Source organism: Rattus norvegicus, chromosome 1, assembly GCF_021556685.1.
Source record: "Rattus norvegicus strain SHRSP/BbbUtx chromosome 1, alternate assembly SHRSP_T2T, whole genome shotgun sequence".
In the NCBI taxonomy this organism is placed as follows: Eukaryota; Metazoa; Chordata; class Mammalia; order Rodentia; family Muridae; genus Rattus; species Rattus norvegicus.
In genome coordinates, this window is record NC_141534.1 from 269214896 (window position 1) to 269231614 (window position 16719).

General features: G+C 47.5%; 1 protein-coding gene and 1 long non-coding RNA gene across 4 annotated transcripts in view; both read left to right on the forward strand.

Moving 5' to 3' along the window:
• Window positions 1-953: 953 nt before the first annotated feature.
• Window positions 954-3964, forward strand: Adrb1 (adrenoceptor beta 1). Its single transcript, NM_012701.2, is given in 1 exon segment — window positions 954-3964. A coding segment is annotated over 1 exon segment (1401 nt). The 5' UTR covers window positions 954-1208; the 3' UTR covers window positions 2610-3964.
• Window positions 3965-4081: 117 nt separating this feature from the next.
• The window catches only part of LOC148007941 (uncharacterized), a 34042-nt gene continuing 21404 nt past the window's right edge, over window positions 4082-16719 (forward strand). The window contains exons 1-3 of one of the 3 annotated variants that reach the window (XR_015648312.1): window positions 4131-4362; window positions 5348-5501; window positions 8535-8693. This is a non-coding gene — a long non-coding RNA (uncharacterized LOC148007941). Of the gene's footprint in view, window positions 4363-4885; window positions 5502-8534; window positions 8694-16719 lie in introns of those variants that run through there. The other 2 variants (XR_015648313.1, XR_015648314.1) reach the window with 2 other exon arrangements.

Sequence of the window (16719 nt, forward strand, 5' to 3'; positions counted from 1 at the left end):
CAAAAAGTCTGAAGCGTCATTCTCTGAGTTCTTTCTACGCGGGGTGGGGGTTGGGGGTGGGGCGGTGTCATTTACTCCGGACTTAATGTTGCCCTAAACTTCTCCTTTATACTCAGAACTCATCGCATCCTTTTCCTTAGCTGGGATTGGGAACTGTGTGTGTCCAACTGGTCCTTGGCGTTGGCAGTTACAGCCACAAACCTTCCCTTCCTTTCCCCATCCACTGCACTTGAGGGAGAGAGAGCACAGCTCTGCGCAAGAACAGCGCCCAGAGAGCCTTTCTGACAGATGCGCACTCTGCTCCAGCAATCCGCCTGGCTGCAAAGTTTCCTCTAATAACTAACACCCACTTCCTATTCCCCAAGCTGTCATTCTGGCCGGGTCCCCTCGCGATCAGGGAAGAGCTAGGCTGCCTGATGGCAGAACCAGTCTCACAGCTAAATTCTCCAATCCCAGCAGATAGGCTGTCCAAGGCATCTCCGGAACGCCAGCAAGTTTCCCTTCTAGCTACCAGGAACCATGCACTAGAGGTAGAAAGGCGAGGGCGCTACGGGGCGCCGAAGGGAAACGGGCGCTCTTGCGGGAGCGGCAAAATGAGAGCTGGGTGCTAGGGCAAGCGGACACCACTTGGGCGGTGGGGGTGGGCACAGGAGGCGGCGGGGCACCGCAGAGGGCGCAGCAGACCAGACTCTGGAAGAAGCCTGAGCAGGAAAGGGCGCGCTCGCTGCAGCGCGTGGGTGCCGGCTGCGTAGTCCACCCGCAATCTTTGGAGCCTTTCAATCGCGGTAGGAGGGGGTGCTGGGTGTTGGGGGTGGGGACACCATTGTTCGGGGGCGTGCCTTGGCGACGATTGGCTGCGGGAGCCTGACGCGCGGCCCCGGGGGCTGGCTGGGGGGTAGGGAGCGAGGTGGGGGGGAGGTGCTGGGTGTTGGAGCCGCCGGCCCCGCGCGCTCAGAAACATGCTGAGGTCCCGGCGGCTCTTCCAGCAGCGACAGCGGCTCCAGCAGCAGCGGCGGCGGCGGCGGCGGCGACAGCGCTTGGCTACGGAGGAGAAGGCGCCCGGCGTCCATGCCTCCGGCCCCAAGCCGCGGCTGCCCTGACCTGGCCGCGACCTCCCCGCGCGGGCCCCGCAGCCCCGGCTCCTGGGGTGCTTCCCAGGCGCGGCCCAGTCCCGCCACACCCCCCGCCCCCGGCCTCCGAAGCTCGGCATGGGCGCGGGGGCGCTCGCCCTGGGCGCCTCCGAACCCTGCAACCTGTCGTCGGCCGCGCCGCTGCCCGACGGCGCGGCCACCGCGGCACGACTGCTGGTGCTCGCGTCGCCTCCCGCCTCGCTGCTGCCTCCAGCCAGCGAGGGCTCAGCGCCGCTGTCGCAGCAGTGGACCGCGGGTATGGGCCTACTCCTGGCGCTCATCGTGCTGCTCATCGTAGTGGGCAACGTGTTGGTGATCGTGGCCATCGCCAAGACCCCGCGGCTGCAGACGCTCACCAACCTCTTCATCATGTCCCTGGCCAGCGCCGATCTGGTCATGGGACTGCTGGTGGTGCCTTTCGGGGCCACCATTGTGGTGTGGGGCCGCTGGGAGTACGGCTCCTTCTTCTGTGAGCTCTGGACTTCGGTAGACGTGCTATGTGTGACGGCCAGCATCGAGACCCTGTGTGTCATCGCCCTGGACCGCTACCTCGCCATCACGTCGCCCTTTCGCTACCAGAGCCTGCTGACGCGCGCGCGAGCGCGGGCCCTCGTGTGCACAGTGTGGGCCATCTCCGCGCTGGTGTCCTTCCTGCCCATCCTCATGCACTGGTGGCGGGCCGAGAGCGACGAAGCGCGCCGCTGCTACAACGACCCCAAGTGCTGCGATTTCGTCACCAACCGGGCCTACGCCATCGCCTCGTCCGTCGTCTCCTTCTACGTGCCCCTGTGCATCATGGCCTTCGTGTACCTCCGGGTGTTCCGCGAGGCCCAGAAACAGGTGAAGAAGATCGACAGCTGCGAGCGCCGCTTCCTCAGCGGCCCGCCCCGGCCGCCCTCGCCCGCGCCCTCGCCATCACCAGGGCCACCGCGCCCCGCAGACTCGCTGGCCAACGGGCGCTCCAGCAAGCGGCGGCCGTCGCGCCTCGTGGCTCTGCGAGAGCAGAAGGCGCTCAAGACACTGGGCATCATCATGGGTGTGTTCACGCTCTGCTGGCTGCCCTTCTTCCTGGCCAACGTGGTGAAAGCTTTCCACCGCGACCTGGTGCCGGATCGCCTCTTCGTCTTCTTCAACTGGCTGGGCTACGCCAACTCGGCCTTCAACCCCATCATCTACTGCCGCAGCCCCGACTTCCGCAAGGCTTTCCAGCGCCTGCTTTGCTGCGCGCGCCGGGCCGCCTGCAGACGCCGCGCAGCCCACGGGGACCGGCCGCGCGCCTCGGGCTGCCTGGCGAGAGCTGGGCCGCCGCCGTCCCCCGGGGCTCCTTCGGACGACGACGACGATGACGCCGGGGCCACCCCACCCGCGCGCCTGTTGGAGCCCTGGGCCGGCTGCAACGGCGGGACGACCACTGTGGACAGCGATTCGAGCCTGGACGAGCCGGGACGCCAGGGCTTCTCCTCCGAGTCCAAGGTGTAGAGGGCCAGGCTCTCCGGGCGCACGGACGCCGCTCCCCATAGTCCCGGGCTGGACACGGGCTCTGCATCCCTAGAGGAAGAGAGCCCGCCTGGGCGCCCCTGAGCCGCTCCCCAGGGGAGAGAGGAGATTTCTGTTTACTCAAGACCGAAAGCAGGTGAATGCGAAGCCCACAGATCTTTTGAATCATCCGAGACGTACAGAAAAGCCCCGGACCGAGCGTTGCGCAAAAAGGAAAGTTTGGGAGTAGTTGGGAGAGTGTGGCTTAGTGTGGCTTACTGGCTTGTCTTGAGTTCCTTTCTCTCTGAGGTTCGGCCTTTCGTGTGTTTAATGCACCTTTAGGCACCCCCCCCCCCGTGGGTTTTGACACTTTCTGCAAGGACCCGAGTGGAAACTAGGAGGGGAGGGGAAGGGGGAGGGTGGAGTCTATCACCTGGCCTTCTGACTTCACACCTAGGAACCTAAGTGTTCAGCTCTGGTTTGGGGTGGGGGCAGGAGCGGTGATAATTAGCCAGGAAGTGTTTCCTTTTGCTTTCTAAAGAAATTGCATATTAATTCCGGAGTATTGGTGTCTCCTTAAAGCAAAGGGGGGAAAGGTGGCTGAGAAACAGACCAATCTGGTTTCGAGAAACTATTTGTGGAGCACGGTTTACCTTGCTTTCTCCTGGAGGGCAAACCCTGTCCCCTGCGCGCCTCGGTGGTCCTGCTGTGGGTCCTCTACCTCACTCTGTGCATATTGCACAGCAAGATAGAAAGACTTGTTTATATTAAACAGCTTATTTATGTATCAATATTAGTTGGAAGGACCAGGCGCTGAGTCTCTCTCTGTGACATGTGATTCTGTCAACTAAAGATAGGACAGAACAAAAGGAAACAGTTGGGATTATTGCACATGTGGCTAAAAACAAAGATGACAAAAAAAAAAGGCAGTGGTTGAAAGGCCATTTTGCACAGTGTTAGACATTGTAAAATCCATAGAAGTTGTTAACTTGCACAAAAAATTAAATATTTTTAATGGGACGGGGAGGTGGGCAGATCTTTAAAATGCTAAAAAATAAAATTCAAACTCAGTTTCTCTTGTCTATTATGTTATTGAGTTGATGATTTATTGGGAAATCACTTTTTATACTCTTATCATGGTACTGTAACTGTATCCATATTATAAATATTATTATCTTACGTATTTTTATTATAATTTTTTAATGTCCAAGTGCCCACGTGAATCTGCTGGTAAAATTTAGCATTCGTGTGTATATTCTATCTCTTCTTGTGTGTGTGACCAAGTATTTATACTCTGGTGCGACTAAGTACCATGTGGGGAATTGGTCCATGTGCAATAAAGCAGCAGTGCAGCGCAACCGAGGTTATGTGCCGTGTGTCTGTCTGTAAGGGGTCCGTGATGACAGAAGAGACTGAGTGTCTGCTTCAAAGCACAGACTGGCAGCCTTTTAATGTCTCTTCATGACTCAATCGCAGAGCAAAATGCCTCTAAACCAAATAAGGCGGTCACCAACAGAGAGCCCCAGATCTGCCCTAAATTTTCACAGCCAGATTCAAGGTATTCCAGACAACTTAGGCACCCCCAAGAGCCCATCTGCTGCACTGGATGGAAGAAGGGATTGTGGTATCTTCTGCCAAGGAGAGCCAAAGAGAGTGTTGGAGCCAGGTAACTCAGGAACAACTTCTCACAGAAAAACAGACCACAGACCGGAAGGAAGGAATGACCCACGGGACGATGTCACCCACTTGAAATACGGTGAGTGGCTTCCACAGTTTATGTTTGTGTCCCCATCGAAAACCACAGTGGGCTCCCAGTTCTCCAGTGGCTGCTTAGGATGGGGGGGAAAGTTGGTGCTTAAGCAAAGATGTATAAAAGGGCTCCTGAAGTAATTATTATCTCTCTCGCAGAAGTACCTAGATCCTTTTCAGCAGAAGTTCTGGGTGGGCAGGAAAGGCAAACCTCCTAACTTCCATTTAACTTCCTAACAGAGTTATAACACCCGAATGGATAGAGGTCTTTTTGCTGTTTGTTTTGTTTTGCTTTTCTTCATTAAAATCAGTTCCCCAGGAGAGTATAGTAAAATTCCATCCTGAGATTAATTGTACATTCCCCAAATCTGTTTGTTCAATATGTCTAAACAAGCCTCCCATTTCACGACTGAACCGTAACGTAACCAGAATGGAAAGTATACGGTTTGGGCTCAGGCTCCACTCTAAGATGGACAGACAGCTTCTTCCAGGCAAAGGCAGGACTCCCCATCCTTTCTCCCAATGCCTGTGTGCAAGCTCAGGGACATTTGAGAACAGCGCTGGTCTTTAGATCCCTGTGGAAGGAAGGCTGAATGAACGGCAGCCCTGTCAACAAAGGCTTGTCACAGGTTCACCCCATCTTTCCAGAAAAAGAAAGTAGGAACTGAATAAGGAAAGAAAGAGGAAGGGGAGGGACAGGGAGAAAATGATGAATGATAATACTTAAACTTATTTTGGAAAATGTAAATCCATCTCAGGATAAAACAGTACTGGACGTTCTGTAGGAACTGAAGTTCATTTTGGCATCACTGCCCCCCAAAGTATACACATGCATTTTGGTGGAGGGCTTTTCATTCATAACATTAAAGCGTGGTCTCCTCTGAAGTACGTAGTTAATGCCCTGCTGTCTACATGGGTATCCCCACCCTAAACATGGGTGCGTGTCTGCAAGCCTCAGCTCTGAATATCATGAATGCTCTTTCAACTCTCAGAACACACCGTACAATAACTGCTGGGCAGACGCGTTCTGTCTCTTTACTGAACTAGAGGAAGTCACTCTGCAGAGGGATCTGTTTACGTGGGCTTGCAGGAGACAAGGAAAGACTCCTGTGCGATCCTCCAAACAGCCACCACAGATACTCACAGGTAGGCTGCGTCCGAGATTCTGAACATGTAGGAAAACTACCTTGGGCTGTTATTTAGGAGAAGAGCTGTGTGTTGTAGGATTGGTGGGAAATGGTTTGCCAATCCCAAAAGTTACAGTTGCCGGTTCTTGTGTTAGCTGCTGAAACAGTATTGCAGAGATGGGAGGAAAAAGGGCAGTGTACATGCGGGAATAATCTTACCCTTGAATCTGCGCACATCAAGTCGCCAAAGGCGTCTACCTTAATATCAGTGGAAGTGGGCCCTGCCAGGTTTTGGAGTAGTGGGGAAATCGGAATGTGGGGGGATATATACACCCTACCCCGAGGGCAGCAATGGGAGACCATGGGACACTATGTAAGATGGCCCTTCAGGAGCTTGCCACTTCTCAGCTTGGACCGTTGAGTTTATTTTTCTGTTCTGTGCTTTCCTTGGAATCGGGATTATCAATAAGTTCTAAGTGTCTATTGGGAAACCTTTCCTGGGTAAGCGCATTTCCCTCAACTTCTTTAAATTCCACATTGTGTTGAATTGCTGACTTCCTCTGACATTATGTAAGATTGCTAGGTAGAAAATCCTGCGCTCCTGCCCTGTGCCCGAGGAGCACGGAGAACTGAGTTCCCAGCAGCAGCTTCTGAGGAAGCATCTGGGGGGACCTCAGTCTAGAACTTGCCTTGCTAATTGTAACAGACACCTTCTGCATGTCTCTAACAAAGCTGGACCGTGTGTTCTTAGGGGGAGGGGGGGATCAAACTTAGGAGTAGCTCAAGTTAACTGCATTGGCACAGATAATGTAGTTTTATTTGTACGTTTCTGGCTCAATGTGCTGAGAAACACTAATTCTTTTGGCCCTCTGCCAATTTTCTACTAATCAAAATGGAGAAGATATGCAGTGTTTGGATTATACCTAAAAATAGCTCCCTGCAGGCACATCAGCAAATGGAATTAATTTCTCCTTCTTCCCCGCCACTCACACTCTCCATGTTAGTTGAATTCCCATCTAGAATATTGCTTCTGAGTCTCATAATTTTTGAATCTCTATATCCCGAGTCGTTTTTGCTCTGCTGTGGTAAGCCATCGGACCGCTTCCCAGAGGATAACCATCTCTGGAGACACTCACTTTAACCTGATATCATTTAGAGCTTATCAGCTCCTAAAACATAATCCCGGTGGCACTATTATTATTATTATTATTATTATTATTATTATTATTATTATTATAAATAAATACTGTGTAGATTAGCGTCTGCACCAGCAGTTCTTTTACCTTTACTTGGGAGGAGGAGGACAGTCTCGGTCAGTTGGACTTGGCTATAGGGGAGTTTGAGAAGCTTCCGAATGGTGTTGCTCTGACAGCCTGAAAAGCTGACCCTGAGAGGCCCACGATGAGCTTGCTGGTCACGAGAGCAGGATCTTTGAGGGACTGCTAGCAACACCTAAGGAAGCCAGAAAGTCGCTGCCTTAAAACTTTACCTTCAGTCGGATCCTGGGCACTGCTTACATGTACTTAGTACCCAAGGTCTCTTCTTGCCTTGCAACCATCATACCTGCTAACTTTGCAGGGAGGGGTGTTCTTCCTTTCTTCTTGAATGAGCTAGAAATATCTAGACTTGTAGCTCTCCAAAGAGGCTCTTCGTTTCTCGGAAATCGTTTCCTAAAACATTGATTTTTTTCCCACATTTCTCAGGGCACAAATTCCCTTCTCTCTCTCCCTTCAACACACGCTCTTGCTCACAGCTGGCAATTAGGAGTGTTTCGATCATCTTCTCTCTATTAACAACACCTCTGTTAATGCTTGCCTCTGAAGCACTTAATATCTGTTTCTGCTGTCCTCCCAAGACTTCAGGTATTGCTCCATAGGAAGGGACAACTTTCAGAAAACAAAACAAAACACCTCAAATTGTTTTGTTTTCCTTTCCCATTTACCCATCCCCATGGATGAGTCTGGTATTGAAGGTGTGGGCTACCCTCCCAGCCTCTGTGTTTTGAACCCTGTCACTTCTTAAATCATTCATTTTACCTCAGTAGTCTATGCTGTCATTAGTGGCTCTGCGTGCCATTCTACGGCATGAGTTAAGGGTTGTGGGTTTGTTGTTCCTAAGCTTGTTGATTGTGGGGATTGAGGCTAGAAACCTTTGGAAGAGCAGAAAACCTGCTCTAACAGATGGCCACATGGGCACCCTGGCTTCTGTGCCCAGTGACCTTGGGAAAGTCAGCAGGCGTTCTTGTGAATGGAGTTCTTTTCCCACAAAGCTGCTCGGTTCGATTAGAATTGCCTTTGAGCCTCTGAGGTGGAGGGCTCCTCTGCTGAGCTTACTGTCCCCACTCACCTCTTTAACCACCTTCTCTTTCCTAGCAGCTCCACCCGCAAAAATTCCCGTGGCTTTATTTTTTTTTAATGAAAAAGAAAAACTAAGAATAGCATATATATGTGCATAACCCCACACATCCAAACAAATAGTCCTTCCTGTTTTAAAATTGTACTTGAAATTCCACAGAAACCACAACTGAATAAGGTAATCTGCTTCCCAAGCATCGGATTAAAAAACCTGTTTGCTGCTCACTGTGCAAAGGCAGTTTAATGATTCTGAAACCACAGGTACTTGGAGAAAAGTAAGTCAATTGGGAAAGCCCCCTCAAAGCTACAGTTTAGTGTTCAGCTGTAGACACTAATACCAACTGTCTAGATTGTTCTTTTTCTTGCAATTGCACTTTGGAGACAGAAAGTGCTGCTGCGAGCCACAGGAGTTTGCCTTTTTTTTTTTTTTTTTTGCTTACCTTTCTCTTGTGGCTTGCAGGATATTGGGTTTCTTTGTCCCCATTTTAATAAACAGTGTCAAATCTGCAGGAACTTGACTGACTTCAAGTATCTGTCATTTCAGCTACAGGAATTTAGCTGTGATTTTGAGGTCCTTGTTAAAAGTCCTCTTAAAAACAGTGAACGTTAAGAGACGTGGCGACTGCATTTTCTGCAGCACGGAGAGTTTGAAAGCTATTAGAGGTAGCTTTTTGTTTGGTTTGGTTGGGTTTTTTTAGGAGAATGTTCTTCTGTGAAGAAAGACTTCACTTGAATGATCGATTCTGTGACCAGTCCTGAGATAATGCTCCCTCACCCATCAGTGGACCCAGGAAAAACCGAGTCTCTTAGAAAGATTCTAGGCTTTGGCGTGAGCAGATGTTTGAGATGTCTGATTGGTGAGTCCCTGACCCATGTGGAGTTCTCCCTAAATCAATGTAAAACCTCAGAAGGGGATGGGAGTAACTTGAGTGTTAAACTGCTGGTCTGACATGTATTTAGCCCCTCGTCGTGGCAGCCACTTCCTTTATAGAGAGTAAAATGCTCTGTGGAGTTTTGACTCCTGTTTGGTCTCAGAGGCATCTGAAACTGGCGGCCGGGTTCTATTCTATTTCCAGAGCTTTACAGTGAGGGATGTGAAAATCAGAGCCAAACCTTTGTTACTTTTCTGTCTTAAAGTAATTTTCTTAACATATATTAATTACACAAAATAATGACTTTTATTGTAGTATCTTTACAAATAGGCCAAAGGTATTCTAGGTGTTTTCAAAGGAAACTTTATTTTCTCCTTTAAAAGATTGTATTTTTGGGGTTGGGGATTTAGCTCAGTGGTAGAGCGCTTGCCTAGGAAGCGCAAGGCCCTGGGTTCGATCCCCAGCTCCGAAAAAAAGAACCAAAAAAAAAAAAAGATTGTATTTTTATTGCGTTTACCTATTTTAGGGTGTGTGTGCCTGCTACAAGACACCACATGGAGGTCAGAGGACAACTTTCAGAAGTCCATTCTCTCCTTTCATCATGTGGGTCCCAGGGATTGAACTCAGGTTGTAGGCTTGGTGGCAGGCACCTTTACCCCCAGCCATCTTGTTGGCCCCTTCCACAGCTTTCACACTCAAAGCAACCCCATTTAATTTCTCAGCGGTGACACACCACTGCATCATTCTCTACTGTTAATCACAAATCATCTCTAGTCCCAGAGACATCTCACAGTGGAAGGAGAGAACAAACAGCCTGGTACAAAACGTAAGCGAGAATCAGCATGACATCCGCCATTCCTGGAATTTTCTTGGGGTTTTTTTTTTTCTTTTTAGATCAGTGTCTCCAGAGGCACAAAGCTCTGAAGATCTAAGGGGAAAAATTATACAAAGTTAAAATATGTAATGTGGAAAACTATATATCTTTACAGCCCTCTAAAAGCATCCTGCAAGCGGGGCAGAGCTGGCAACATAGTTCCCTTTCCACCACGCTTAGTACAGCCCGTTCTCCGAAGGACACAGGTGCACTGCTCTCTTCAAAGCCTCAGTGTGGTGACATACCCAAAGGGCACGGGTGCTGTCTTCACAACAGATGTGCTCAGAAACACATGAGGTGCCTCCCGTGACGACTCTGATTCATATGCCCAACTACTGTTAATTGAGGGTACTGTGTGCTCTACCAGACTCTCTAGTCCCCTCCCCAAGGCATTCACACTTTGGGGAGATTAGGCATCCCCCAGAAAATGTGATAATGAGACAGGTGTAGTTACATACGAGACATATGGGCTAGAAGGGAAGACTAAACCAGCTTCCCCCGTCCGATAGAAACACAAAGCAAGCTGTGCTTAATGTCACACTCACTAGTAGCTTCTTAAAGAAGAAAAAAGATAGATGAAATTAGTGTCTTGCCATGTAAATGATATATAAAAGCAGTATCAATGAAATATCTTATACATATATGTGTGTGTGTGTGTGTGTGTGTGTGTGTGTGTGTGTGTGTGTGCTAATCCTAGGAAACCTGGTGTGTGTCTGACACAGAACCCATCTCAGTTGGCAATAGCCACTTTCCAAGTACTCAGCAGCAGAGGACAGAGTGGACGTTGTGTTGACATAAACATGAGGCTAGTACAGTGACACCAGGGGCCATTCCCTGGGACGTTACTAGGGGAAGGAAACTATGTGAACCAAAGCAAAGCATTGTGGGTATTCCCACAATGAATATTCTGGTAGGAAAGAGCTGATTGCAGACAGTCCTTGGTGCAGACACTGAAGGTGCACCTGCACACCGGGAGGAGTCTCCCGAGAGCACAGGGAATGTTTGTGGGCTCTTTCTGAAGAACAGCAATTTATGACCAGCAATATCTTCCAAAGATTAGCCATCAGTGACACGACGGGTGACTATGACTTCTCCCTTAATCTTCAAAGTAATAATTCTGAACCTATTCGGTATTCTCACTGTGCGAAATATAAAATCCAATAGTTATTTTTATATTTTCATTTTAGGGCCAACTCAGGGAAATGCAACTGTACCAAGCAGGTTTCTGGGTGCATAAGGCCAAGGATCAGGTTATGCCCAAAGGTCATGCCCTGAGGGTTCAAAGCTTGTGATTTCAGAAAGTTTGTCCAAGGCCTTAGGCAAACGAAGATCATGTCTGGGAGAGGTACACATTTCTGTTTTAGATTTTTATTTCTGCATGCTTTTGCTGCAAGACATAGCAACATAAGCATTACAGATAAATTGTATATATCTTTATATAAGATCTACATAATAGATAGCAGATAATAGATAACAGTATATACAGAAAACAGACATCACAGCACAGCTCTCTCAGCATTTGTTTGTCCCCTCAGTCTTGTAACAGATTTCTAACCATTGTTTCATTAAAGAGAGAGAAAAAGGGAAGGGACAGAGGGAAGGGGAGAGGGAGAGGCAGAAAGAGGGGGGAGGAGTGAGAGAGGGAGCTAGAGAGTGAGAGAAGAGAAAGATCTTACACGGAGCCCTCAGCTGCTCAAGGGAACGTCACACGCCTTCTGAGAAAGCATTAAGACTTATGTGTTGCTCTTTGTTCTGTACTTTATATATCTGTAAGCCCCCAGCAATGCATATTCATTTTAAACATTATAAATTTATCTTTCATTAGCATATATTAGTGGGTAAAGAGTTTTATTCCAACGTGGTTTTCATACATGCATACTTCTCTTTTCAGGGTTATAGCTTTACCAGTACAACTTTCAGTTTGTTTGTTTTTTTAAGAAGTATTTATTTATTTTGTGTATTATGAGTACATTGTAGCTGTCTTCACACACCAGAAGAGGGCATCAGATCCCATTCCAGATGGTTGTGAGCCACCATGTGGTTGCTGGTAATTGAACTCAGGACCTCTGTAAGAGCAGCAGTCAGAGCTCTTAACCACTGAGCCATCTTTCCAGCCCCCCCCCTTTAATGTAAATTTCACGTGGCTGAAAACTCGATACTTACCTTTGTAAATCTGGCTGATTTTTCTGGTTCTGTCCATTTTCTTGCAAAATAATATAACTTGGCTTCTGGCTGCATAGAATTGCATTGTGTGTGTATGCACACATACATGTACATGTGTGCATACATGTACATATGTGTATATGCGCATCTCACATGTTTTTCACTCATCTATTGACAAACTGATTCCGAGACTTGGATTTTGGAAGTAATGCCATTAAGAATATGGGTATACATGTATCTCATGCCAAGCTGACTTGATCATCTGGGGTACATATGCAGAAGTGGCTAGCTGGGTTGCAGGGTCAATCGAACGGCATCATGTTTCCTGAGTTCTTGTTCACAAGATACTCACTATAGAGCTGCAGACTGGGCAGGAAGGAGCAGTGCAGGGTATGACTGAACACGGCTGTGTGACATTTGCAAACTCTCCGCCTTAAACCATCAGACCTATTTGATGTGATCACATTCCTCTGCATCCGTTTCCGAAATTGATTTACAAAATCAGAAGACCACTTCAATAATTTAGTGTAGAAGCCACAAGGCCATTCCTTGCCTTCTTTCTATACCTAGGAAAGGTACTTATAATGACAAGGCTCTTAACAATCTGGTTCCCTGAAATTCCGGGAGCCTCTTGCCTTTCAGCCCCATACTCCTTTCTCCTCTGGATAAGGCATGTTGACTTTGTATCCCTGTTTTGGCGCCCAGATGCCCACTCTCTTTCTACCTCACTCCCCAACAGAAACATTGTTTCTTTGTAGAAGCCAAATGCCTCTGCGGGTCACAGCCATGTCTTGTTGACCTGGCCTTCTCTTTACAAGAGCCTCCTCCCTCTGCTCTTAGCCATTATTTCCGAGTTAATGGAAGCCTTGGATCAGGGAGGGATTTTACAGCCTGCCGGCTACTCTGAGAAGAATGTATTTCCTGTGGACAGCCTCCTGGTTCTCTCTACATTCTGGGCACCCGGTGTTTGACACGATCCATCTCACTATCCTAGAGAGTGTCACTCCTCCTTCATTTAACAGTGGCCTTTCCTGAAACATAACACGTATGTGTCTAGCCCACATAGAAACCTTTGTTTCTCTAATTTGCTTATGGGATGCATTTGAAAGCGGATGTTCATCACCCAAAGTATGTGGAGCAGCTTAGCAGGCTCCGCCTCTGAAAGCAGCACGCTCTGTAGGGCGGGCCATCCAGGTGCAGCCACAAAAGGCCAGTCTAAGAGGAGAGCCATGCTTGTCCAGAGAAGGAAAATGGTGAATTTTGTGATGGGACTAAGGAACTGGGCTCAGTGTAACATAGTGTAGATTTTAATCAGAGCCAAGTCTGAAATGTGTGGAGTAAATTACAAGTTGGATTTTTTTTTTGTTTCCAACCAAGATACTACTAGATTGATATTTTGCTGTATCACAGATCAACTTACAGTATTTATTCTCTTATTTTTCTAGTTATGTGCTGGCCTTGTAGACAGTCATTCTATTTATCTTCATTTTACATGTATGAGCATTTTGCCTACGTGCATAAATGCACCATGTACATGAGAGTGGAGGTCACAAGAGGGTATCAGATCCCCTGGATCTGGAGTTAAAAGATGGTTGTGAATTGCCCTGGTGCTGGGGATTGAACCTGGGTCCCCTGAAAGAGCAGCTTTTCAACTTCTGAGTAACTCTCCAACCCCTAGATGGGTGGTCTTAAAATCAGACAAGTACTGTCTTCTGTTGCTCTTGTTATTTAACTGACATAATACTTTTATATACTCACTAGTATAATGTAAGATACACATATACCTATAATATATCTATATACCTATCTATGTATTACATATTAATGATTTAATTAACAAATCCATTTCCACATATAACTCTCCTTTTTAAAAAAAAAGATTTGTTTCATTACTTTCATTTATGTATAAGTGTGTGAGTGTGTGTAAGAGTGTGTGTGTGAGTGTGTGTGAGAGTCTGTATGAGAAAGTGTCTGTGAGTGTGTGAGAGTGTGTATATGAGTGTGTGAGAAAGTGTGTGTGAGTGTGTGTATTAGTATGTGTGAGAAACTGGGTGAGTGTGAGAAAGAGTGTATATGCGTGTATGTGTGTATATGTGTGCACATCACATGTGTGTGTGTTCATGGAGACAGAAGAAGGTATCAGATCGCCCAGAGCTGGAGTTGCAGGCAGTTGTGAGCCACCTGTTGTGAGTGCTGGAATTGAACTCAGGTACCTTGGTGAAAACTCTCAACTCACCCCTCTATTTGTGATATAAACATTTAATATTAACTTTATAGCAATGTTGACACGTGCAGTATGTTGTGGGGACAGTGTCTCCCAGTCGGTCATCTAGAACTTCTTCCTATACCTTAACATCTGGTCCCCTGACCTTTCTGGCCTCCTCCCTCCCCCTTCCCCTGATAACCACCTGCGTTCATTCTTCTGTTTCTCCAACCTCTACTTTGGAAGCACTGGTGAATGAGGACTGTGAAAGTTCATTTATCAAAACCCAGGGGCAGCTGCCAGCTCAATCTGAAAGATAAGAAAGATTCTGTTCCTCTTTAAGAGGAACCAAACACACCACACTCATATACAGAAAATATCAAACTTAGACTTGCCCACATAAATAGACGCTAACGTACACAAGCACACACGAGTGTGTGTGTGTGTGTGTATGTGTGTGTGTGTGAGAGAGAGAGCTGATGCACTGTGTGTGTGTGTGTGTGTGTGTGTGTGTGTGTGTGTGTGTAGACAAACTGATGGAACAGGGCCGCAAACTCTTATCCAAAGCCCCAAGGGGCCGTATGTATGTGTCTTGGAATTTAGATTGTTTTTAATTTTCAGAAGATAAATTGTAATATAAAGACATTACATGCTACACTAAGTAAGGTCCAGGTCAGGATCCTATAATCAAACATTAGTGTCTCCACTGTGAATGTGTGATTACTCATGCCAAGTAGATAAATAATGGCTATAAATAGCCCCACGCCAGTTCAAGGCAGATTTTGCTGCCCAATGAGTTCGGGTAAGGTCACATTGACTGCCAGTGAGTTACGGAAAACTCCATCCTGAGCACTTTCTTGACCTGGGGAATTTGGCGTACAAGGCTGTAGACCTGGGTTCAGGCATGTTCCTTTCTGGAGCATCTCCTGCTCATGAGGGAAGCTGACAAAGCGGTTTTACACCTATCACCTGTGGCCTGCCAGCTCATCTACTGGTAGCATTCAATAAGTACCATGAGGAGAGGCTTAGGTGTGTGTATGCAAGCACACATGTGCATGTGTGTGCGCACACTGGTGCATGTGTGCTTATGTCAGTGTGTGTGTGTGTGTGTGTGTGTGTGTGTGTGTGCATGTCTGTGTGGGTTGCTGGTTTTTAACTTAGAGCCTTACACATATTAGGCAAATGCTCTACCAATGAACCCAAACAAGAAAGATTTAAAAATAACTAAGACTGAGGCCTAGAGCAGACTTCCGTGGTGAGGGCATCATAGCAATGAGAGAAATGGATTTGGGAGCAACAGACGTCCGTGTATCATGTGGCCAGTCTTCCATTTGCCTGCACTGACCCTGTCAGCAGGACAATCACCTCAACTGTTACAACAGGGTCAGTTCTATAGACCCAGATGGAAAACACCTTTAAAGGCAGTGGTTGTTGGGGATTCAAGTATACGTAATCAGGAGAGTGCTTGCTGTGCAAGCAAGGGGCCCTGAGTTTGATCCAAGCATGGTCGCATGAGTCTGGAATCTAGCACCAAGGACGTGGAGGCAGGATGACCCTGGGGCTCACTGGTCAGCCAGTCTACGTGATCCGTGAGCTCCAGGTTCAGTGAGAAACCCTGTCTCAAAGCCTAAGTGGGAGACTGGGTGTGGTGGTGCATGCCTTTAAACCCAGCAGTCAGGAGTTCAAGGCTCACTGACCTGGCCTAGAATTCTAGGCTAGAATGGCTATGTAATAAGAGCCTGCCTATAAATAAATAGATAGATTAAATATAATAATAAATATATAGATTAAATAAATAAATGGAACCGAGAAAGACACCTGTTATTTACTATTTACTTCTGGTTTACACACACAAACACACACATACATATACACATACATACACACACACACACACACACACACACACATCACTGTAATGTCAAACAGCTCTTAAAAACGAAGAATTTTCTTGTTCTTGAATTACCAAACCCTTCAAGACTAAAAACAACAAAAACAAGTTATAATCCCTACTTCGAAAAGAGACACACATTTGCATGTGAAACAGTATCTTTCAAGTGCCCCACCCCCAATTCCTACCTCAGATGTTTGCCACATTTGGAAAGACCTCCCAGCCATCCGCAGAGAGCACCTTCATCTCCCTACCTCAGACTGACTGGGATCATAAGCGTCAGTAGCTTCTACGACATTTACCTCAGCCTGAGATCTTCAACGCAATATCCACAAAGTAAATATTTCTGAACTCACTGTGGCCCTTTATCTTCGCCTTAAAGGTTGCAGAAAGGAAAGGCAACGACAGGGATTTTTAGTTTTCCCTTTTGCATTTCCATGCCCCACCATCATACAAAACAGAGGGGAAAGAAGACAAGGAACCCCCTAAGAGAAAGGCAGTTTCCAGCCAGTGACTTCGTCAAAGCACCAATTTTCAGTGTGACATTCACTGGGAAAGGAAATTATGCGGTAGGGACTTTTAAGCGTTGAGCTGTCACCGGGAAGCATGAAGATTTACATTAGTCCCTGGCATCACATCGTGATTTAGATTTGATAGCACTGGACACAGAATTTCTTCTCTTTGACATTTTGAGGAGTCCCACGGGAGAGAACTCTGAGTGTGGAGTAGTATATTTCCCGTCCTGTTCTCTCCTGCCTGTTCAGGAGAGCATCCCTTCCGGTCCAAGAATCAAAAAGAGGCCCCACCAGCAGCAGCACCTGGGGAGCCCACAGGAAGGCTGGAGCTGTTGCCACGTTGACATCAGACTTCTTGGCTGGGA